Raw genomic sequence first — 26,188 nt, forward strand, 5'->3', positions numbered from 1 at the left:
TCGTAGGAAATTCTGAATACAATATTCAGCATGTAAAACTGTTTTAGCATTAGGTATTTGCGTGTCTCACATGTTTATTCGGAAAAAATATGTGGAAATGAACGATTTTCTGTTTCTGACAAAAGACAGGCAACCTAAATATATAAAATTCGTTCTCTCTCTTTCCTAAACTCTCATATATTTGTGCCAACGTCGAAAATTGAAAGTTTTATATGATCGATTAATTCCCGATACGGTGTTTCCCTGTCGATTTCGAGAAACGAAACTCGTCATCGATCAACGATTCACTGTGTGGCTGAAAGTTTCGCAGAAACGTGCCCCGACTGAATCGACAATTCCGGTTAAGGGTTCCTTCCGGTCTTCGATCGCGGATTCGCTCAACAATTTTTCAGCGCTTCTCGTCGCTAACGTTTTCGCCGGAGGTGCACACCATCACATTGTCCGAGTCCCTCCGCCACCCTCTTCCGACCCTAGCTAGGGTTATACGACGAACGGACGGACAGACAGACAGACAGGCACCGACATGAAGAGAACAACCCTCTCGCACCACCGCGCTTCCTTCCCTCTTCCTCACTTCCTCCATCGGTCTTCACCCCCGACGCGCGACTGCGCAGAGGAACGGCGCGAGGCGTCGGCGTCATGCCGGGGGCGTCGCACCATCGTCATCGGCAGGCGAGCGTCCCGACCGAGCGTCGCTCTGTCTCGCCAAGCTAGTATCAAACCGGGAGTCGTCGAGAGGGTCGACTGATCCAACAACCCTCCGGGAATCGGTCAACTGATACCGCGACTAGCTATTAGAGGACGATAACGGTAGGATTTTACGTGGATTTCGCGCGCGCGTTTGACTTGTACATCTAGTTTTCGCCTCGGAGAGAGCCTCCGGGTGGTGAAGAGCGAGAATAAGTGTGAGAGAGGAAGAGAAAGAGAGAGAGAGAGAGAGAGAGAGAAAAATGGAGCGCGCGGCCGGATCGATCGTGATACGAACGGATGGCTGACTCGAGAGTGTACCGTGTTCAGAGTACTGGTCGTCTGAGGGCTTGAACAAGCTGTGCCGGCGCCATTCGACGCCAACCACGAGCTCACCACGTCGGGAACGGCGTCGTCACGAACGTCGCCGTGCGATCATCCCCCGTGTCTCTCTCTCTGCGATTCTGCGTCGCGACGCCGGGAGAGGGAGGGATACAGAGAGCTGGTGTGTGGTGAAAGTGCCTCATCGCGTGATTAGGTCGAGGTCGTGTCGCTGGGACCGCTCTCTATCCGGTGACCTTCGGTGCTGGAGATGAAGCTCGTTCAAGTTAGATGACGACGTCCCTCGCAATTCCGGACTGATTTGACGTTTCGCGTGTCGTTTCGCAGCCGTTTTTCCCGAAACGTATACGTATATCCCGCTAAAGGAGAAAGTGTGCCATCGCGACGCGACGCGACGTGTTACGAGACGAACCGAGGCGATCACGGCTAGGCACCTTCCACACGAAGCAATACGAGGGATAACGGCTCCCTCGACGTCGTGCAAGTTGTTGCTTGGATTGCTATGCGCAATCAATCCGAGGATTCTTCAACAACTGTGAGAGATAGGAAGAAACTGAAAGTCGTGCTCTAACGGTTCTCCAATAATTATTGAATTTTATCCATATCCTTATTCTTTTGATAGCATTTGCTGATTAGGCTCTCGAATAAATAAAAAAACTTCTTCAGTGAATACGTGCATATATGTGGAATTATTTTATCATTCTGAAAACTTGACTTCTTTTTCGATAATTGTGTGCTGTCTTCAATGTTAATGACTGTCATCCTTCTAATCAAGGCGATGAAATAATCGATCAGTTTTTCGGAAATTATAATCTTGAAAAAAAAAAAAAATAAGAAAGCGTTAACTGTGTAAAGGTTGTACGAGAAGAAAGTTTGCATTGCAAGAGCAACTAGAACATCGATATTATTTTTGTTCCTTCAACACATTTAAGTGACTGTGGTCGATTGATGATCTTCCGTAAACGGATGTTAGTTACACTCAAAGAAATTGCATTATATTAATCAAGCAATGTATTAGGCAATAAATATAATTAACGTTTTTTTGGAAGAAGATATTCTAACTTCTCTGTCTTAAAAATTTTTTTTGGATCGTACGTAAAAGTGACACGACTTTACAACTAATAAAATTATATATGCATGTTAATAAAGAAAAAAAGATGTCATGCATTCTTGTCACGTTCCAATATTTTTAGAGTGTACTCGAAGCGTATACATTTACGAATTTTGATGCATCCAACTGACTGAACCTGAAATTGAAGACATATCCAGAAATATCGATTTGTATTGAGAAGCAATGAATAAATTTCATTAATTAAAGAAAATTTTATCAAAGATAAAGTATCATTTTATGAATAATTATTATCAAAGCATTTTTTATAAATAATTATTATTGAAAATTATCTTAAAAAGAGAAAGAGGGAGAAAGAGAGAAAGAAAAAGGGAGAGAGATCCTGAAATTTAATAACAAAGATAAATTACAAACGTTCAGAGATTTGTTGGAGACGGTGTCGGGAATCGACTCCTCCGTTCTCAGATCGTTTACTAATAAGTTACGAGAGCTAATCGAAGACATTTAAAGATATTTACATTGCGAGAAGGACAGAAGTACGCACACGGGGGAGAGAATCAGCGCGTACTCTCGCGAACCGCGTAACACACCCACCACGGGTGCATCCCGCACGAATCGCGCGTGCGTGCTCACGTGCTCACGGATGCAGCAGCCGGGTGTCACAACGTGGCCGACGTCACGCACCCACGCTTCGGGCTCCTACGCGGAATGCGTATGAACGCGTGACGTCATCGCGCTCCGATATCTGACGTACGAATGAGCAGGATCTAGCGGCAAGGATCTGGATTCAAGAGTGAATCATGCGTCATCCCTCGCTTATACCGGCGCCGCTTCTGCCGGTGGTGCTCCTGCTGGTCTGCCAGGTGGCCCGTTCGTTTCTGCTGGAGGGCTCAGCGACCAGCTACGCACAATTTCGCAAATGGAACGCCGGCCTGAACGGCACCCTGGAATTTGAATTCAAGACCGAGCAGGGTAACGGGCTGCTGCTTTACACAGACGACGGCGGCACTTATGACTTCTTCGAGGTGAAGCTGGTCGAGAGCGCGCTCAGGCTGAGGTACAACCTCGGGGGCGGCGCGCAGATTGTCACGGTCGGCCACGATCTCGGCGACGGCCACTGGCACAAAGTGCAGATCACTAGGTGCAACGAAAATACTACCCTGACTGTGGACGGTGTCAGCGCGGTATCCACATCGCGCGGCAAGGAGTTTGAGTTCGGCAAGCTCGCCGGGAACTCGGATGTCTACGTGGGCGGTATGCCTAGCTGGTACAACAGCAAGCTCACGCTGCTGGCGCTGCCCAGCGTAATATTCGAGCCGAGATTCAATGGATTTATTAGGAATCTCGTGTACGCCGACGGGGAGAATACCATGCCCAGGAGACAGGAGATGAAGAGTCGGGATGCCAAGGTATGCGACCGCTTCTGCATCCAAATCTGCGTCACGTTTGACACGTTACAACATTCGATTGTTAATTTAGGTCAGATCGGGAAATATTTTCGGCATGAGATTCTATAAAAAATTTATGCAGTCTCCAAATGCAATTCTATAGATCTAGATTTTTGCAGTCCTTGCAAATACTTCGTTATAATTAATGATGAGACTTTCAAAGATTTATCTGAAGTAACGAAATAAATAATTAATATTAATAATAATTAAGTTTTACGAAAATATGTTATAATATTTTTTATTGAAACTCGCAGTTTATAAATTTATGATACAGTCTAATTTTTTCGTACTTTATCGAGGCAGAGCGTTTTTTGTGACATATGTAGAAACAAGGGAAAAGATTTTTTTTTGCTGAGAGATCGAATATCGCCCGTAGATTGGAAGGGTGCCAATCACGAGTTATCTGACACTTCGATTTTGATAGCGGCCATATTCTCGTCAGCGCAATTACAGCGAAAAATAAGAATGTCGCTTAACTCAAGTTTTGTGATTTAAGAAGATTAATCAATTCGCTCTCCATTATACATATATATTTTCGCATCATATTGGTTTCTATCGTGTACGTTTGATTGACCAATAAGATATTTGTCACATGAATTTTTATACCTAATGTGTTTTCATTTTTCTCAAAAAGTACGCAATCAATCAAAAAGATTTTATGGTAATCGTCTTTTGCTTATTCTCTCATGAACAAATTTCCTTACTCATTATATCGTGAGTTAATAAATATTCTATATTAAAGAGTTGCATTAAAATACGAGTCATGAAGATTATCATTTTATATGATATTTAAAGTTAAAATTATTTTTTTATATTTTTGGAAAATAATGAATTAATATATAATTTCATTAAAAAAAATAATATATAGCAATAATTGTACTTGGTTTTTTTAATATATTTTTAAAAATATTTTCTTAGTGCTTCCAAATCTTGCTATTTATTGATTAGAATTCGTAATCTAAACAAACACTGCGGTTGAAAATGACACAAAGTAAAATCGAAACACTTCAGTCAATATAAAAGCATTATCGTGTGTGCCTTAATGCCAACGATTCGTCTGTCCTTTCAATTTGATGTTAATTAATGAACTGTTATTTTACATTAATTACACATCATTCTTGTCGTCTCGTTCGAAGAATCAATATGCGAGGTCGGCAACAATAAAGTTGTTTCCAGCGATGTCATTGACCGTGCGCAACACCGCGCGGCCGATGGCTGAGTCAGGTTCATCGAGAAATACCTCTTGACGCGCCACGAGAAGCGCGTGCGCTTCGTCAGCACGAAATCGAGACTTTCCCTATCGCGAACCGCGTACACAAGAGACTAAAAATAAACCCTTGTCATTTAGAGGGGGAGGGGAGGCTTTCTCGTGCCGTTTTATCGCCTATTTCCGTCAATCGATACTCCCTTCATTGTTCAGGGGGTAGGAAAAGGACATCTTCGAGATAACAGTATACGCTTTCTTCCTTGATTTTTATATGCAATAATTAGCAGACGTGCTATTGAGGAAGGATTCAGTCTTCTGAATACATGCCTTCTATTGTCCAAAAGTTTTATGAAATTTTTAGCTATATGAAATACTGTTAAGTATTATTTAAGAAAGATCTGTTTATTTATGACTTTACACGTATTATCTACAATTAAACTCAGTGAAAGTTTAATTATTTTGACACTTGTTATTATAATCCTTGATATTATTATTTAATTGGACAGTGATATTAGAATGATACTAATATTAATCATCGAGAAGTATATATGCATGTCTTGTAGATAAAAAAAGATGACTCTTTACTGAACACTATATAATTCGTTCCATTCCATGCACTTGTTTGCTGGCACCCCATGACAGAATTTATTACGTGTTACCGTGGAAGCAAGCTTTCAGTTCATATTTCTCTCAATGGCTGTCTGCCAAGAGTTCCTTTATCTGCTCTCTTTAGATATATGTTTCTTGCTTTATTCGAATATCCTCGGAATTTTGTATCTCATTCCGAAAGTAATCTCGTCGACTATTTAGCAAATGCTAGTCGGTATATGCTCGTTATTCGTAATGATAACCAATCTTTTGACATTAGCACTACTTGTTAATTTTTAATTTTAACACAAAAATTCAGAAGATAGAGCCAACTAAAATATTTTACTCCGAATATTTTAAAAATGCGAGCGTCAATTTCGCGAGAGAAAATTAATTATAGAGTTTCTATTAAAATGTTGACGTAACTAATTTTAGATGCTACATTATTATATCAATCTAGAACAATTAAGCCGCAAATTGTCTCAGAAGTAGAACAAATAACTCAATTTTATGCTGCATTTTCTCAAGACCTATTTTCTGTATATATTTTGTTCTACATATACATTTCTAGGTGAAGGAGCAAAACTAGATATTTTCATTTCCTTAGATAGGGTATATTTCACCCTGCTCGTAGAATGTCGTTGAGTTTGAGTAGGACATCGTATTTGTAAATTTAGTCACCTCGCTGCTCGATTGGCCGCATGTGGTTACGACGCGCATATCCGCTTACGATTAGATAAGGCGACAAATCGAGAATATCCGTCAGGAGGATCGCCATACGATTGCCGGTGCAACGATGTAACCCGCTCGACGTTATCGTCCTCTGTACATCCATACGTGACGTTACGGCAACATAGATAGATAACCTAGATCTATCATCGTACAAGAAATTGTACGCAGACGATACATTATTATTTTAATTACTTCCTTCTTAAGCGTACAGTGTTCTTGAAACCGCGTCTGACTAAAATTCACCAGCGTATTCTGTTAATTATACCAATGAAAACAATGTCATGTGAAGAGATCTGTACTTTTTCAAGTTTCACAAATTTATAAAGGGAATAGCCGTTATTATTCTTACTCTATTCTTGGTAGCTCTTTTCTTTTCTTTCTTTAATCTTTATTACAGTGTTCGCATTTACATATACATTGTCTTGCGTTATTCGAGCAGAAAAGATAAGCCTTGCAGTAAGTTTTTCTTGGTCGGCAGAAAATCGCCATTTCCGCGCGAAACGCCTTCTCAACACTGATTGCTTCGTGTTAATATTATTTTTTTTTTTTCTGTCGTTAACATTGTAATGTACGCGCGGCACGAAAAGCGATTATCAGACGGACGGGGAATAAGCGCGATCACCGGATTGCTACAAATGACTCGTGGAAAAAACGAGCAATTACACATAGGAAGCAATTATTTCGTACCTGTTACACTTTCGCCGTGACGTATATCGTGTACATAATGAATTACATAAATAATTACCAGATAGATAGAGAGAGAATGAAGAAAAGATGTTATTTATAAGCGCTCTGTGATGTCAAAGATCTCGAGCAATAACATTAAATTGCGGAAGAAGTAACGTAGTTAAAGAAGGATCGCTGCATAATATTTATTACGTCCGTATTAATCGTTAGTTTAAGATTATATATTAATTACTTACAAATAAAAATTTAAAAATAATTCTTTAAAAATGTGTAACAAAAATCAACTTAAATAACAAGATATATAAAAAGAAAAAAAATTAATTATATAATAACCGCATCTTTTTAATTCTGATATGTTTGTAGAGTTCAAGCATGTTGTGAACTGAAAAACAAGCTAAGTAGTTGCAATCCGTCGACATATAAATGATTAAACAAATTTAATATTGCAAAATTAAATGAGAAGATAAAATAATTAATTTGTAGTATATTGCACAATAGGAGTCGCGCGAAAATTATTTCACGATAACATTGCATACACATGTTTCAAGAAATATACAATATAATGTATTTGCGAATTTGCTTCAAAGAATGGAAAACAACCAATATAGATCTTTATCAGATAATAAATGTTAAACGACAAAACCTATTGATAGTATTAATTACAGAATAGATACGCCAATGCATACAGCCGCACTCGAGCGAAATAATGTATTGCATGACGAGGTGAACAAAGTTTATATATATATAATATATATACACACATATACATATATATTATGTAAGATGCACATTGACGACTGCACATATGAATAATATATTATAATTATAAATATTATATTAATTACAAAAATTTTTAATTTTACTTTCAAAGCTATCGTTGATATCATTAAAAATTATGACAATACTGTTTCAAATATTTATGTAATTTGTATTGTGTTGGAAGAGTGACAAACATTTTAGCTATCATGAAACTATCTTTGGTCGAGATATTCAAGTAATTGAAATAATATTTAGAGATAATTGCGAATACAAATTCTGCATTCCATATGTTATTTAAGTCTCGAGATAATTTAAGCGTTTCAATTATTTTGAATAGCATTTCCACATATATAGAGAAGAGAAGACAATAACGAGCAAAATAGTTTAAAAAATAGCAAAATTTGGACAAAGTGAACTTAATTCTTTCGACCAATTGCGCTCTGGTTATTCAGATTTATGATAATATATTTGTTTGCAGTTTACTGGAATTGGAATATACGAATGTAGATTTAGAAAATTGCTGAAATTATTAATTATTGAAGGTTCAATTTCAGTTCTCTAATATTTAAAAATTTTTATCATTTTATTTACGAGCTAACTGTTTGATATTTTATTTAAACTCAAACTGGAAATTTTTAAGTCATGCAAGAAATAAATATATAGATAAAAATAACTATAATTATAATTTTATTTAAATTATTAATTCAAATTTTTTAATATTTTATTAATCTCATACATAATATAATATCATTAAAATGATATATTTTTCTATCATATATATATTATAAAAAGAGTAACATCTAGTGTAGAGTAACATATAAAATTTAATTTTAAATTTTATTTAATATCTAAATAAATTTTTATTATTCTCATTAAACATTGAGAAAAAATATCTGATTAGGATGATCATTAATTCGCGCTATCAATCAATGTCGAAGGAAAAACTTGTTATAACACCAACATTATTTTCGCCCTGCGCTATTAATCACACTTATCTTTTTTTCTTTCTATTTTCCGATCTAGCATTCTCGAAGCCGCAGCGTGAATCGAAAGATGGTCGTCTAAGCAATAGAAAATATCGCGTTTCATTAATTATATGCTCGCTTGACGCAGACGAGACTTTTTTCATTGGTCGACCGTTTTTCTTCGCACGTAATCATGCGTTGGGTGATGTAAATGACTATGCAGCGTTTATTATGTTGACTGCTGCGATTTATATGAATGCGCGGATTTGGAACTAATGAAATACCGTGATATCACATCCCGTTGAATCGCGAACACGATTTCTGACTAAAACGAGTATGATATGAATATACTTTCATTAAGCATATCGTAATAAATAATCGTGATATAACAGAATAGCTGGTATTAAAAGAGAGCGTTTAGTTTATATATTGAATACAAGATATTCAAAGAACAAAAAAATTCTCTTGAAATTGAAAGAATTTTAATTGTTATACAATTATCAGGTTTAAATAAAAAGGTGTATTTATTTAAATCAATACTGATTTGGAACTTATCGACGGTTATATTTCCCTTCGACAAGCTAGAAGTTAAAGTGACTTTCATCCACAATGATATTTGGTCAAATGTATGAGTGAGCTGAAACGCGCCGTGATAATTAATTGAGAAACTCGTTAATGAAGGCGGCTGAACGAAAATTCCACATGCCGAGATCAATTTCGCCCGCACATCCTCGGAAACAACGAATATGTGTCTAGATTATATAACCAGCAAGTGTAAACGTCATACACAATCTCATCGCGAGAACGGAAATCCAGGATATATAGAATTGCCCAGTGCAAAAGTTTGTGCTTCTATAACGACCCACGTATAATTAATTTTTTATTATATGAATATATCCAGTTATCTCTTGGGGGGAAGCATCGTTATATGTATACATATATTATATATATATACATACATTCCTCTACTGCTACAATTGCAACACTATATATATGTATAAATTTATATACATATGTTATATATACATATATTTAATGGAAGGCCAGTGAGATATACATATAAGCAATTTTATGTATTTATTAATTTTATTATTGCATTACTCATACTTTCAATTTATCTGTGTAGAAATGTAAAAGTTATATAAAGTGGATTTTTTGCACGTCCCAATACATGTGAAATATATGTACATATATGTCATTTTGATTTTGATTCAACAAGAGTATTTCTGTGCATGCATATATATATATATAACATTTTGTTATGCAAATGTAGTTTTTATTATTGAGATTCTTCTATAAGATTTAACAAGAGTAAGCTAAATGTACAGCTTAAATATAACGTAATATTTATATGAATATTGATTTACTCACGATAAGATGTAAGTAAAAATAAATGGTATCGAAAAACTGTCTCGAGTTAAAATCAGAACACAATTTATATTCATAAGATCTATTTGTATCGTTGTTTCTTCATAATTCTGGTTCAATAACATCCTGTACTTATTATGTATTAGTTTCTCTGATTTAGTTGCTAATAGTTTAGAAACTAAACTTAGATTTAGTTGTTAATATCATTAGTGAGAACATTTACTGCAGCATTATCTTTTACATATCCTGAGTACGTAATGGCAGACGATCGATGACATAATTAAACTGCGCGCGCGCTGTTGAATTTAACTCCAAGATTAACAGAAATCCATATGAAAATTTACATTTAATCAATTATTGTGAAAAAATTTGCCGTCTCTATACAAATGGAACAAGTAAATTTATTTCGTGTGCGTATATTGAAAATAACAGAATATTATCTCCATCATAATGAACATTTATAATAACGAAATTTTCAGAGCTGATGTGAATCCTACTGTAATAAACCCGTGTAAAATTGAATTTCTGTATAATTTTTTGTTTTAATTAAAATGTATTTTCTTTTTTTTTTACGGCATGCGCAGGTCGCGGTTGCTATCCATTCTGGATAGCGTTGCAAGCATCCATTTAAACGAGTGGTTTAGACACACGTCGGCTGTAGGGGGTAGAGACATAAATGTAAGGGGAGTGGTTGTAAAACTGAATTAATTTCTGTTGAGCGAGGTAACGGTTGGCCATTCCCGTCAACGATCAAAAATTCCCGTTGACATGGGCCTTTCGATGATTTACAGTCGGCGAAGTTTGTGTCAATCGCTGATAAACATTGCACGGTGATGCCGTTAGCGTTAATCGAGTGCGCCCTAAATTACTTACTGGTTTGCACAAGCAGTTTACGACAAATTTTTTGAATTTGCCTTGTTACATTTACATTATTATTCAGAACATTATTAGAGAATTATTGCGCGAATCAATATTCCTGTTTTCTTAAAAACGAGTCGGCTTTTTGTCTAGCCGAAACTCAAAATATACGATGTTAATGTCTAATTTTGTTGACAGAAGTGCTAGCGATTGGATGTTTATCGGAATAGTTGATCGGAAATCGATTCGAGGAATTGCCTCGAACATACGCTATAATCTTGGCTACGCATTTCAGTATTTACGATCGGTCGTTAATATCGTACGAACGAGAACGTTTCGCATATTAAGTGCGTTTTTTTTAAATCGTATTGTCTGTCGTATATTTTTACGTTCGTGCCAGATTGCGGTTGCACATTTTTTTTATAACAAGATTCTCTAAAATAGTAAAAAAGATTTTATTTAGATTTTATTTGTATTTTCTAAAGAATGCTTTTTTTACGTTATTTATATTTACTTATATATTTATATTTTCTAGAATAGAAAGAGAGAATATGCCTTTATTTGTTTTATTTATATATTTAACAATATTTATAATTACATAATTTTTCTCATTTATTCTATACTCGCTAAATTCGATTGTTTTTTCTTTTTTAATTTTAATAAAGAAGTAGATTTCATACTTCTTAAAGTTGAGTTTCTTTAATGAATTGAGTTTTTCTTTATTTTTGCGCGTTTTCTCTGTCATGCTTGTTACTTAACGATGAGAAAAAAATGCAGCGTGTATGTGTGTATGTGAATCGCTCTTTAGCCTTGAACGCGCATAATAATAAAAGATCGCACAACGAAGGGCAAAGGGAACGACGAGAAATAGCATCTCGGCGGCTTTTAGGTGGCGAGAGCGGACGAAGACGTATCGATTATCTCGCTCGACTTTGCGCAAACGAGACCGCATCGCAGCACGAAGCGTGATCGCAGATAAAACCATTCTAGACGGAAAGAGGGAGTTCAAGTCTTCCCCGTGGAACTTTTTTCCGCCCTCCGAGGATAAAACTCCGGGGAAGACTTAATCATCGCGAAGCGTGGACCAAGTGAAGGAATAAAGTGCTGTTCTCCCTCTTGTCGACCGTGAATCTTTCGTGAAAAGAGGCTGACATAGCAAAAATAAAAGATCGAATTGTCATCTTTCGAAATTATGTGTTTACTATATATTCTGCACAAAAAAAAAACGAATATAAATTAATAGTTTCTCGTTAATTTTTTTATAAACTGAAGAGCCGCGAAGAGATTTTTTCTTGTTTATAAAAAATCATCTCTAAATGTTTTCCGGAATTTATATGTACGTGTATATATATTTCTCTTAGCATATTTTTCACTAAAACATTTTATGCGTTTTATGAAGTGATAAACGTATACGTCTTTATTTATTATTTATATTGTATATTCTCTTTCTCTCTCTTTTTAGATTGAAATAATTAAAAAGATATACAATATATATGTAAATATATACATATAATCACAGTGCAGCGCGATTATTTTTAAATTAAAATTTTTTCTTTAAATTAAAATTTAAATCTGACAGAAGTTGAAACGCGGTATATATTATATATATATAATCGGAAGTAGCATGTCCGGGGAATATGGTAGGAATTCCGCCAGAAGCGGAAAGCAATTCTATTCTTCCGTTGCAACCACTCGGCAAATCATCGACAAAACCGAGCGTCTTTCCTTTCCGTCCTTCTCTCGTAATTCGTTCACGTTCCAGACATCGTTTTGAATTTTACATTTTTGACAGGGACATTGCATTTCAGTGGGAATATATGCTAAATGTTAATGTAAATTTCATATGAATTTGCGAAAGTCCGTTTTCAATGCGGGTCTTGCAAAAGGAGCAGAAAGAAAGTAGAATCGTGTACCTATTTTTTGAAATTACATTCTGAAATTTAGGCAAAAAAATTTGTATATATAATATTAATGTGACGAAAAACGAAATGAAAAGAGGATATAGGGGGTTCATTGGATATATATATTAATGAAAAATCATTTATATATTTAAAAAGTTAAAAGAGTTAAGACATTTTAATGCGGAAAAAAATTTTTTTCGCGTTGGTCAGTGATATTTCCGCATGGCAAAACCATTCCACTCGGTTATCCGCGCATTAAACTCGTCGCGTGCACGCATAGAAATTGCGCACGAGCGCTCGACATATTTTTACGTGTCCGTCACGATAAAATAATAAACCGCACTTGCGGTATTTGTGTATGGCGGCTATGGTTGCTCGTGGCGAACCTCTCGCATTTCGGAATGACACTCGTTTCATCCGCCTGCGTAACAAGTGAACGGAAAAGTCGAGCGGTTTTCTTCCATTATTAAACCATATGCTGTAATAAACAGACACGAACTGGATGAAGGTCAAATTATTGTTATGCCGATGAGTTTGGTGATACCATTTCGAGTATCTCTCTGCCATACGATTATAATGTATGAATGTGTTTTTTTTAATGTCATTCGATTAAATTTTGTCCGTAAAATGTTGGAATTTTTCTTTTCAATTTCTATAATAACATTAATAATTAATAATCAATTTTCTATATATTTATATTATATTTCGATTTTTTGAGCTTATAAAATTTCTATTAATCAAAAGATATTATTCCAAATGTTATGTAGAAAAAAAATAATTAGATATTAAATTACAAAATGTCGAGCCAAAAAAGTAATATGCATTTATTTCAAAATTATAACCATTTTTTATTCGATAATTTATAACCATTTTTTATTCGATAATTTATGAACGGTTAACATGATTTCAATCTTAACATATTGCAGTCCAAAAACTATTTTGTCGATTTGTACAATACATGTCCCAAAACAATATGCATTTCAATGTATAAAAAAATGTTATGCAAATATCATGCATTACCTGAATATGTGCAATTACGCCTGTGAGATGAAAGTTAATATAATCGTGGTATATAAATTCCATAATTATGAATTCTTATATCGATCGTTAAATTCTTTCGACATGATTTTATAATATAGCTGTATAAGTTAAAACACCTTTCTGATAAGGCATTCGTTGTAGCGTTTATTATACATACATACATCCTACAAAGACCATACTATCGTGCGAGCCTCGAATACAGTTTATACCATGCCATTTACTGTTTATTATGCCATAAAAACAATCTATGTTATCCATCTAGTTCTAATACTTCCTACATAAAAATGTTTTTCAGCATACTAGCTATAGTTAATACTTGACTCAGAAATCTCTAACCGTAAAATAATTTTTCTCTGAAATACTTCGTGTTCTTGTATTATTATTAAACATGATTGTTAGATAAATGGACCATTATATAATACATTTATGTATGTGTTTCAGTGCGGTGGCTTCCCGTGTGTCGAGAGCGCCAACAAACGCAAGTCGCCGAGGGTGAGTAATATAATTTTCTTCAAGAAACCTAAAGCATGCATAATATCACGTTGCTGATAATAGAGTAAGCGTATATAAATGGAAGAGCAGGATTAGAAAAACAAAAGATAACGAGCTTTATCTTCTTCTTTAAAAAAGAAATTAGAAAACTATTGCATACTGATAAAAAAAACCACCAGGTACGCAATTTAAAAAAATGCCGCCGCAAGTGATTGGCAATAAGAGCCGTCGCAGAACGACGAGTGTTATTCGGTACTCTGAGCTATTTTTTAAATGGACGTGCCATAAAACTACGCGCACAATAAAGCTGGCAAACAGATTTCATATACGAGCGAATACGGTTGCCTCGCGGGCCGCGTCCGATATATCGGTTTCTCTTGCCGATGCGTTGTTGTACAATAATTTTTTGCTGTTTCCGTTGCACGGGCCGATTTCGCATTACGTGACATGGGACGGCCCGGATTCGGGGTTTAATATCTCGTAAGACAACGGTACATCGCCGCGGATGCGTTGTATGCGCCGTGTTACGTTCAATCAGGCATGCTCCGAATTGCCAGTGGCAAACAACGCGCGGTTTCTACGTACATAATCGTTGACTAGGTGGTTAACTACGTATCGTGGATGTACCCCGGGCGAACAAGTCAAGTCGCTTCGACCTACCGTCGTAAATCGATGAACTATTAATTGGATTTAGGTAATTGGATTATGCGACAAAGACGTCGCGAAGTCTTTCTGAAGGTGAGATCGAATTTGACTCGCGAAAGTGTTTAAACTTGTAAACTCTTTATCGATGTATTTTTTTTTTTCACCGATTACTCTCATGAAGGAAAATACCGAATAAACAATTATTTATCTGCCAAAGTCGTTCAAGGCAATGCGCAACGATGAAATAACGATGAAATAAACAAGCAATGCTGAACATTATTCTGTTAAAACTACGTCAAAGTAATGCAAATATGGTGGAAACGATGTTATATAAATATCGTTATATAAATATCATTATTCCCTCCCTAAAGTGCATTGTATAATGCAGTTAGTTATATTATACAGTGGTATGCAGACAATACCAAACTTTATCCTATCTCTCTATCTCTCATTCTTCTCATCTCCTTCTATCATTTTGTGCCTCATCATTACATTGTTGAAATTAAATCCTAAATTGTATGCATTGAAATTTACGTATTATAAACAGTTTTGGTACACTCGAACTACAGTAAATTTCGTGGAAAGGATAAGAGAAAGAGCAAATAATGAAAGAAAAAAAGAACGTGCAGAGAGAAAAATTTGCTGGTATAACATAATTTATGTTGAGTTTTTCTTAGCTTAAAAATTCTATAGAACGTTATTTTCTTTTATAATTTAAGAGATTCTTAATTCAGATTAAATTATAATTAGGTTAAAATGTCTATGTTTGAAATTAAATGAGATATTTAATAATCTTATATGTCTAATCTCATGATATTGATAAATGTATATTATAACTTTGATATACTACTAACTACTTAATAATTTAATATATTCTGTGCACATGTCAATTAAATACAATAACGTAATTTTTTTATAACATAATAAATAATTATAAATTCTGTCAAATATATATATGATAAATTAATAAATTATAGGTAGACTATAGATATGCATAATTTTTAGAAATTTCGAGGCATAATAATATAAAGTATAATTCCAATTTTTTGTTATAAATTTTAATTGTAGTAAAGTTTAAAATTGTTAAACAAAACTCGATAAAATATTTATTAAAAAGTTTAACATCATGGTTTTCTAAACTTGACGCGTAACAAGAGGGAAGGATGGAAGCGTTTTTTCGAGCACGGATTGCAACAGTTGGCTATATCGTTCCTTTCAACAAAAAATCCTCATATTAATATCATACTAGAATCTATGAATGATACTAATAGTCTTAAGTTGATTTTGTCGAATCAGTGCCATCCCTAATATCGTTCGAGATATCGAAATTATTACATGCAGTTCGCTTGTAATCGCGTTACAAAACTCCTCGGAACCGTAACATTAATATTATCGATCAGAGTGAATCGCGCGTTATCTCGGAAGGAGCTCGATTATATTATTCGTCGTCTGTACAGAAAGTGGGGCGCGGAGAGAGAGAGGACGGGGGTTGAGAATCGTTAAGAGAAATGAAAATAAATTGCCCGGCTGGGTGGGTTCTAAGTAGGCCGTTGTGGCGATTTGAGCGAGCTTTGAGAAATGGTGCGCGATAAAAATGCACAGTATTCGTTGCATGGTAGACGGTTGACTGTGCTTGTTACGTTAATACATGCAAATTTGTTTACTTGTTTTACTCATTTGTTTACGAGCAAAACAAAAAATCTCCAATTTGATACACGATATTCTATGAAAAGATAACTTATCATTATTTCTCTGTAAAAAATTTAAATAATTTTCAATAAGAAACTCATTTATGTAAAAAAAGAATTATAATGGCATACATATAACGCAAACCAGTAATATATTCTTTGTGAGAAGTCATCCAATTGCTCGTCTTATTTGTTCGCGAGAAAACAGAGAAGATTCGAGATATTTAATACTTCTTTCCTCGCTATAATTTCATCGGATTTCAAAGCCAAGAACAGTTAGCGAAACTGAGAAAGGAATCTCGACTTCTCGAATTTCTTTCACACAATTGAAGGAGACGAAATGTCAGAAATGCATTGCCGAGATAAATTGAAACGCAAGAGTAGAGAACATCAATATCTAATATATATTTAAAAGACACTACGAACTTTTTAGTTCATAGACAAATTCATGTCAAATTAATTCGCATAATGCAATCTTCAGAGAGACAAGATTTCATTCTCTCTCTTCTGCAGAAGAAGCTGAAGATTGAAAAACATAACACATAAGCGTATTTTTATCTAGAAAACATCTGAACAGTAAGAAATTGAAATAAATCATTGAATGTAATAGTATTCCAATATTCTTTTCTTTAGTTTTAATAACAGATTTTCTTCTAATGACAAAGAAAGAATGAAAAAAATTGATATCGATTTTTCTTTATCGAAGATATTAAGGAAATTAATCATTTATCGCAACTTTCCAATTTTTAATTACTTCTAACTCTTTCAGAGTTTTAATGATTATTCTTAATTTTTGAAAATCGACAAAACAAATAAATAAAAAAGTTTATAATTTTTCGAATTGTTGCATGTGAATTTTCTTCATGTAGGGAAGTTCTCTCTCTTTTTCGAAAATCTAGGATTCTTTTAACAATTTTGGAGAGCTTCAAAATTTCATTAAAAGAACATTAAAATTTAAAAAATCATGTTTCTAATTCAAATATAACTACGTCCAATTTCGTATAACAAAGACGTACAAAAAAAGGCAAATTATATCTTTGGGCATTTTATATGAATTTGTTTTTTACTGTTAATTGTCAGAGAGAAAATTATAATAAATTATAATTAATCTACAGAGAGTTTAAAACTTTTTTAGGAAAAATCAGAACTATCAATTATAGCGAAATTTTCAAATTAGGATGCTAACTTTACAGAGAGATGGAAAAATCAATTCCAACTTGACTAAAAAGAATGTGTTATTAAAATATAATTAAAAAAATATAAGATATTTTATATATTTATTTTTCCCCCCGAAAAAATAAAATAAGCAAATTCATTATATTTATCGTATTCGTTATAATGCGTATACAATTTATTACACATACTTATTTATCGATACTTATTATAATTGATCTTTATAGGTAATTGTTTTTAATAATAAAATAGATCTTGAGAGATACAAAGAGAGAGAGGGAGAGAGATAGAGAGAGATAATAATAGTTCGCAAGAGTATCAAAATAACGAGATTTATCGGGAAACCCGAGTGCATTGAAAGTAATAAGCTATCTTCTATCGTGAACTTTTCAATAATAAGAAAGTCTTTGATGATCGAGCTGCCTTTTCACCGTTTAAATATTCATTCGTGCTTGGTAGACTCCCCAGGGAAGGAGTCTCTTAGTAATTTAGAGAATCGATTTAATTCCCATCTTCGTCTGAAGATAAATAATCTTGCGAGATTATTGTTCACTCAATAAAACTATCAAATATTAAACCCAGTTTTCATATAATATGAGATTCTTTTATGAAACTCTCGACTCTGGGGATATTCCATTTGGATTTCCATAGGATGAATAAAAATTCGTTTAATAATACGGTAATATTCAGATGTAAATTTTACGATTAACACTCTTCCTCATGCCGATTGATTTATCCTGGGACAAATTATAAACCAAAGATTGCAAGACAAAATCGCTTTTATACGATTTTGCTCGGCGTACTTGAGTCTCTTTTACCACTGAAAAGCCCATTCGCGATCTATCGCATAAGTGAAGCGCCGAAATCACGAGTTCGCGTTTTGTTATTCCTCCTTCTTTGTCCTATAAAACATGATCGTAAAGAGAAAATATATTACGCTGGATGAGAAAATCGAATATCGATATGAGAAATTCTCCATTCAGACTCACGCTTCGTAAGGAACGTTGCGCGATTTTATCTACAGAACTGGAGTATGATTAGATTAAGCCGGAATATAGTTGGATTAAGGTCGCGATACTACGAAGCTAAACTTAACGAGCGCGAAGAATAACGCAACACAATGGGAGGTTTCTTAACGTTATCAATATATTGCTCTCGTACAAAAATCTTTCACCTTCTTTTACACGCGACATCTAAATCCGTCACACCGCGATTGAAATTATAAATCGCCTGCTCTCGTTTTTTCCATTGATATATCGATACTGATGTATTTTTTCAACTGCAATTTAATTTTAAACAACACTGCAATTTTGAACAACACTTCTAACGCGAAAGGTATTTATCGGATGCAACAAAGTTTCTCGTCGTTTTTTTTTTCACAAAAGTTATTTCTATATTATTCTCCTGTTTGTGGGGGGAGGGATAGGTTGTGTGAATGTGTGCGTGTGTGCAAAAATGCCCACTGATGGTCGATGCAGCAGAATGACTTCGGAATTCAATTTACGAGCTAGCGACAACGCCGGTGCTTTAAAACGGCACGTTTCAAAGTGGACACGTAATATCCGCCGGATCGATTAACAGTACACGACATTTTATAAAAAAAAAAGGATTCGATTTATCACGTAACACCACTCATTTTAAACAAGCTCGATGAAGACTGCCGTGACTGCCTCTTGCGTTCCCGTAATCATCGAATCGTTATACCTAGCGCGTGTAACACAATAGCTTATCGATCAAAATAGAATCCGTAGATGTTGCATATAGTATATGCAACGCAATATCGGCTAAGTAAGGTAATTGAGTAATACTTTATATTAATCTTTTGCTATACGGAGAGATATAAGGAAATAAAATACGTATTTTGTTTTTTTATTAAATTTGTCAATGTTCTTTTATTAAATATCTTTTTCCTCGATGCTGGTAAAATTTAAAATTGCTAAAAATACTAAAACCTTTCATTAAGGGGGAAAAAAACAATTCTGAATTATTAAAGAATAATCTCCGAGATAAGAAATTCGAACTAGCTATTGCACTGACCCGGTTTCGTATTGAAAATAGTAATACTCGTCAGAGTACGATATTTTAGAACGTGACATAGATGTATAAAAAATTTCTGGATCATTCATAAATCACTTAACCTTCAGCCCGTTTCATTTTGTCACCGATGCGATCGAGCCTCGTTCACTCTAGATTGAGATGAATCTCAAAGTGGCGCAAATTAAATTCGAGCTTCATTATTCATCGTGGACGGGTAATGTGGCTCCATTAAAAACGTATTAGAACCGTTCCGCGTACGAGCGTCGACAAAAGATCTTTATATAAAAGAACAACAATTTATTAGCGCGCAATCGCTCATCTCTCGTTTTTTTTTTAATCCGTTGAAAATAGCGCGTTTGTCATTTCCATCGTGTCGGTGAATCTTCTCCGTGGCGATTGGCGAAATAACGACAACCAATACTCGCGAGATTATTATACGTTGTACGCGCGGTTCGATTAAATACATGGGCAGAGAGGTTTTTCCACTTCGGTTATACTAACCTGCGCGGGAATTTGCTCGAATCGAATAATCCATGCGAAAAAAGATAAAAAAATGAAACAAAAGAGCTACACGAGGCACACGTGTTACAATTTGCGAAATTGAAGTGAATCATTCTTGCCGATTGTGCTACCCGTTTCTTTAACTTCGGCCATTACATTACGTGGTTTTCGCGAAAAATATGAATGCAATTTCTCGCAAAAGCAGGATCGTACACCGAAAAAATCGTATTCTTCATTTTAGAAGAATTCCGTGTAATGCTTTCTTCTAATCGAATAATCTAAAAAGAGTATATTTCTTTCAGAATATTTCCCTCTAAAGGTCTTTTGTTAAGAATAATATATGAAATAAAGAAAATATTCTAAAAAAATTTAATATGTTTCCTATTGCTAAGTGCCAGAATAAACAACACTCAAGTCGTAGTAGAAGAGATGATGCACTCAAGTGAGCATCATGTTATGTGCGCACATATCATGGTTCTCGCTTGTGTGCGTCATCTCCTCTATTATAATTTGTGTGTTGCATCTCGAATCTGGTATCACAAATCCTGTTGCTAACAATAAAAAATAACGAGTGAAATAAATAACGTGTTCGTTCTGCAACATAATCCATAGTGCATGTGTGATTCTTTGTCTCATATATATTTTATCTGTTTTTGTGAGGAAATTTGAAATCGCATTTATTTGACACTTTATTAACAAGGATGTATTCTCAAACAGTGATAGTGTGAAATATGAAAGAAGTGAAAAAGTTCAAGCTTCAATATGATTTATCCGAATTAGAATGAATAAATCATTAGAATATTTCAATATACCATCTATTAGAGGGAAATTATAGAGGGAAATCCTCTCACCTTTAAAATATATACTTGGCGCTTATTTTAGTGGGAAATACTCTGCAGTTTAATGAATTATTCTATAATGTAGAATACGATTTTTTCGGTGTAATTAAGGCACCGTTCGCGATTATTTGGTTGACAAAAACCGCTAAAATGAAGAGAAAGGTACGTTCTCATTTCAATGACGCAGCATCAGATTAAGATCGAACCCGACACGATAATCGAGAAACTCGTGGTACACATGCACATATTTCACAAATTAATATGTCAATTTCAACGCGTCCCCTTTTCATTTTATACGCTTTATTTATTAGGGCATAATAATAATTGGACAAAAATCATTAGGAGTAAAGTGAAAAATTCATAATTATGTTTTTTAATATATAACGAGTTTTTTAATAAAAAAGAAATGAATGAAACTGAATGATTATTATACGTAATAATCTCTTTCACCATCAAAAAGATTTTTCCTCTTGTTATCGAGCAGACATTGTGCTAATAAATATGCGCAACTGTGAAATTTGTAGTGTTAGTTGTGCAAATATAGGTAATAATTCTCTGACGGAAGGAGGTAAGCCGTGCACATCATGTGTGCAAATGCGACTGCGAGTTCACAGAGAATCGAGGCTGATTCCGCAGGCATGTTCGCTTTACTTCAACAGCCGCTAACCGCTATTTCATTAACGTGCATTCGGTGATATATGCGTGCGTTTGCGAGTCTGAGGGGAACGTATTAATTAAGGCGCACGGAGAACTTATACGCAAGGCCCAATCAGTCGAAATTATATGCACTTCCATTAATAAGGAGACGAGATTTCGATAATACATGTGTATACGCGTAACATTATGTATTAGATAAACTATGTGTTAACAGTAGTGCCACAATTTCAATTCTTCTCATTAACATTCATTAATATCGAATAAAATTAGTTCAAAAAAATTTGTAGCATTTTCGCGTTGTTGTCTATTGGTTTGTGTGTTTGTGTTTTATCATTCTTCTTCATTTCTATCTTTTCTTACATAACTCTGATTTCTGCTTTCTTGTCAGCGGTTTATCTCTGCGTCTCATCTTCAGCATGTGGCAAGCAGAATGATATCGTCGGTGCTTTATGTAAACCACCGGATCTTAGCATAATGTGCCTTGTAAGCTTTGTCTACGGTTGTCTGACCTCTTATAGAAAACGATGGCTAGACATTGTATTTGTTTTCCTTTACATTGAGATAAACATTTCTTGCACTTCCGACGTTACGGTCTCAAAGGCACCTCTGTGTTTCTCGAACTATCCTGCTCGAGCCCTCCGACAGATGATCACAGACATGATCGTGAATAGCTGTAAGCCCGATGTATTATTGTCTCGAGTTGATTGTGTTTAGTGAAGTTAGTGCGAATTATCCGTGGAGCGAACAGAGACAGCTAGTTGTTGCCCTATTTCGCGACAGGATCTTCCGTTTCATGTTAACTTCTAGTTTGATCAATATTTAGAATAAATATGAAATAGAATCGCCAGTTCTCTTTTAAACTTACAACAGTGGTACATTTCACGAAACGCAATTATTGAAAATAATTACTTAAATTGTGTAGTTTTTGTTCAAATAAAATATTATTTGAAATAAATATATATAAATAATATATATATATATATAATTTTTTTTTTCCGTAAAAATAATAGATAAAAATATATAGCATATTTATTTAAAGTGTCATATTTGAAAATATTAATTGAGATAAGATTTAAAATGATTATGATATCAGACATTTTTATTTGAATTAATTTAACTTTAAATTTTCAAATTAGAAATAATTATTTCAATATTATTTACTAAAAGGAGTAGTTAGAAAAGTGGAAAAAGATATACACGTTTATATTTAAAAAATAACTATAATTTATTATTAATTTAAAAATATAATTTTAACGTAATTTAAAATATAATTAGGATATGAACATAAATAGATTTCAAATGAAAATTTTAAGAGAAATAAATAAAATAAGTAAAAGTTCATAAAAAAATAGAGAGAGAATATTTGAATATTTTATTCTTAGTATGAAAGAAATAATTACTTTAATTGATTATTTGTAATCTCTCTAATAAGAAATTTATGCATATAGTTAAAAAATTTATTTCTAATTTCTAAAATAAAAATTAAATATTTGTAGAATTTTAATCAATACATGAAAACAAAATTATTGTTTTATATTCACTATTTATAATGCAATAAGTAAAATAGATTATATACATAATAAATATATTTATTTTCTACTTTAAATAGTATTTTAGTTTTCTGCTGTGTATCATAATTATTTTATTTATGAAATTAGACATTTGTCCAATTAGTATTTTTATTTTTATTTTTTTAAATTATCCACTTTTTTAATTATCGAGCCACTATTTATAATGCGCTATCTTATTTACTCTGGCTGACACCAGAAAATGAATGTATGTTTGGATGATTGTTTTAAGCTATTCAGATCTGCGATATTCGGATATAGGTTTGAAGGGCTATTTTCTGAAGGTGGTGAGAATCGGGTGAATAAGTGAAGGATCGCAAAGAAGTGAAAGGGTAGAGGGATGATGATTCCACTTCGTAGGTTAAGGACACTGAAACTGAGGGCCAAGACAGTAGACCTGGAGCGACAATAGGTCCGTCAAGCGATTGTGCGGCCATGCCTCGTCGTTCGGAAATTCACAAGATCGATAGAGAACAGGTCGCCTTTCATCGAGAGGACGTCTACGTTGAATATCGCATCGCCCATCGCGCCATTATACAGAACCGAATAGTCCGGGCAGCTTCACTCTGGTCCTTGTATGTGTACCGAGCGTTCGAGTTTGACGTACTCGAAATTAACGGCGCCCCGCTTGTATGTAAAATGCAAAGCAGGAGGTGTCGGAAAGTTTGCGCGTGTTCTACTAGACGACGTTATTCTCTTAAATGCATGCCGCACAGTGAGTTGTAAATTTATGCAAGATCGGCATTCCTTTCAGTGATTCGCAATTTTTCCGTTATGCCAGTCATCATTTTATAGTTTATAGAAATGTAGAAAAATCTCGGAACTGTCTCAAATGCAATTACTGCATTTTTATAAAAATAAAAATTTGATTTAATACTTATTCGATACTCTCTGTCTCGTTCTCTCTCTCTTGTTTTAATATTTGTTAGGCATTTAAAAATATAAATTATATAAATTTGATATTAATTCGATTCATTGTTAAAAATATCGTTATAATATTCATATTAAGAAAATTGTGATATATATAGTATTCGTATATAAAGTTATATTCTCTTAATATTTTTTAGATTGATTTATTTATGTGATGTTTTTTTATTCGCGCACAAGCCATTATTTTGAAAAATATAATAATTATTATTAATATCATCATAATATGACCGTATCATCTTCATTTTTATTCTGAACTTTATTTTTAAAGAATTAAATCATCATTTAAATGGAGTTTGTTATTGTGAGGGTAAAGATTGCATATTTCTTGTTCATTATGCACGGTACTTTTAGAATCAATCGTGCCTTATTATTACGTTAAAAAAAGTTAGAGATTTTTGTCCTTTTTCTTCTTCCTTTATAAATGGAACTGTTCTCGAGAATTACTTAGAATATCGAATTATTGCATTTTTTCTCTTTGTAAAATAATTCCCTTTTCGAGATCTTGTATCATCTTGCTCTTTATCTTGTGATCTTTATTCTGGTACTGAATAAATGTTTAGTTGAATATTGGAAATTGTTAGCGTTTATTGTCATTATAATGATATAATAGATAGAATTAAAAAGCTTTATAATAAATTGTGTATATTCATTGAAAAATTCTGTTTCGTTAAAACATTGATATATTTTATGAAATGCGAAGCTATTATTTGTCATAGCTTATGTAAATGTTATATAAATTTATCATTAAATACAATGTTAAATATTACAATTTTTCTTCGCGTGTATTACTACTTAATATTGATAAAGATGGTTTTTATAATTTTTTATCTGGGACGTTTATCTATAATATAATGACGGATATATCGATATATTTCTCGCGAATGCAAAAGCAAAACGGCAACATAACTATTAATATCGCATCCGAAGTCGTCTTACGGTTCTCTTTCAAGCAGAAACTTGGCAGAGGTGTCTCGCCAGATAGATCGAAGCGAAAAGGAGATAAGCAAGTTATGATGAGGAAGAACACCTATCCGGGAACGGTGGAAAAAGATGAGAGAGTGGCTCCTAGTCGTATATATATAGGCGCCGGTTCCTTTATACCATCCTAACCATCCAACTACTCCTCTTCCTCCTACTCGGGTCGCCCTGCTTGCACTCGCTCCATTGTCTTCGGAGCACCGCAAAAGGGCTCCCAAACACACCCCCATTCCGAGCCGACGTCTACTCTTCCAGCATCTCTCTTCCGCCCTCCTCCAAGATGAAAATAGGTTGATGCTCAAGAGAGATCTGAGGAGGTCGCGCGCGGGTTGGAGGAGATCGTAGGTCGTAGGTTGAGAAGTCGTGAGCTTCCAGCGATGTGTGGATGCTTTCGTTGTGCGGGTGAGCGAGCACGCCGCTTGTGGATTATCGTCGTACCGCCATTTTAACGCTTGTCACATCTACACTGATGTATGCCCGTTGCTTTAAAAGTTCGCGAAATAAAATGGATGGGAATCTCAACTAATCTACAATTCTACAACCGATGTATTTCTCGCGCGAGCAATTAGATTATCTTTTACGTTGTTCTTTCATTTCTTTTGAACAATAATTTAATTTAGACTAATCTTATATATATCTACGTTTTAGTTATTATTTTTCATATTTAAAATATTCTTTTACATTTTATTCTTTCTCTCTTTTCGCTCCTTCTTGTTCTTCTCTTTTCTTGTTATATTAAAAACTTTTATAAAATTTTTAAAATATTCGATATTATGAAGCAACTGTATATGAAAGAGCCCGTTTCTTGTATAATAATTCTGTATAAATAAGATATTTTTATTGTGCGATCGGCAATAACACATAACTCCGATATTACAAAAATAAGACGTAAAAACTTCATCTATAGAAAAGGAATTGAATTTCATTTTTCTAAGAATATAAAGTAATGAGATGTAACATGGTGAAATTGAAAGGTGCTGCTACTTCACCGGTACGCCTTTGAAGAAAGTTTGCCGGTCAGAATCCGC

The 26,188-nt window shown here is 34.1% G+C and overlaps 2 protein-coding genes across 6 annotated transcripts in view; one reads left to right on the forward strand and one right to left on the reverse strand.

The window, feature by feature from the left end:
• Positions 1-26,188, reverse strand: part of LOC145937593 (uncharacterized) — a 227,773-nt gene that overhangs the window by 50,460 nt on the left and 151,125 nt on the right. The window lies entirely within an intron of this gene.
• Positions 676-26,188, forward strand: part of Nrx-1 (neurexin 1) — a 225,470-nt gene continuing 199,957 nt past the window's right edge. For all 5 annotated transcript variants that reach the window (XM_083040738.1, XM_083040740.1, XM_083040739.1 and 2 more), the window contains exons 1-2: positions 676-3,507; positions 14,094-14,144. In XM_083040738.1, coding sequence (XP_082896864.1) covers positions 2,899-3,507; positions 14,094-14,144 — 660 coding nt within the window. In that variant the 5' untranslated portion in view covers positions 676-2,898. The remainder of the gene's footprint in view (positions 3,508-14,093; positions 14,145-26,188) is intronic.

Source organism: Prenolepis imparis, unplaced genomic scaffold (genome assembly GCF_030444845.1).
Source record: "Prenolepis imparis isolate NDT839.2.m4 unplaced genomic scaffold, iyPreImpa1.0 SCAF_6, whole genome shotgun sequence".
Classification (NCBI taxonomy): Eukaryota; Metazoa; Arthropoda; class Insecta; order Hymenoptera; family Formicidae; genus Prenolepis; species Prenolepis imparis.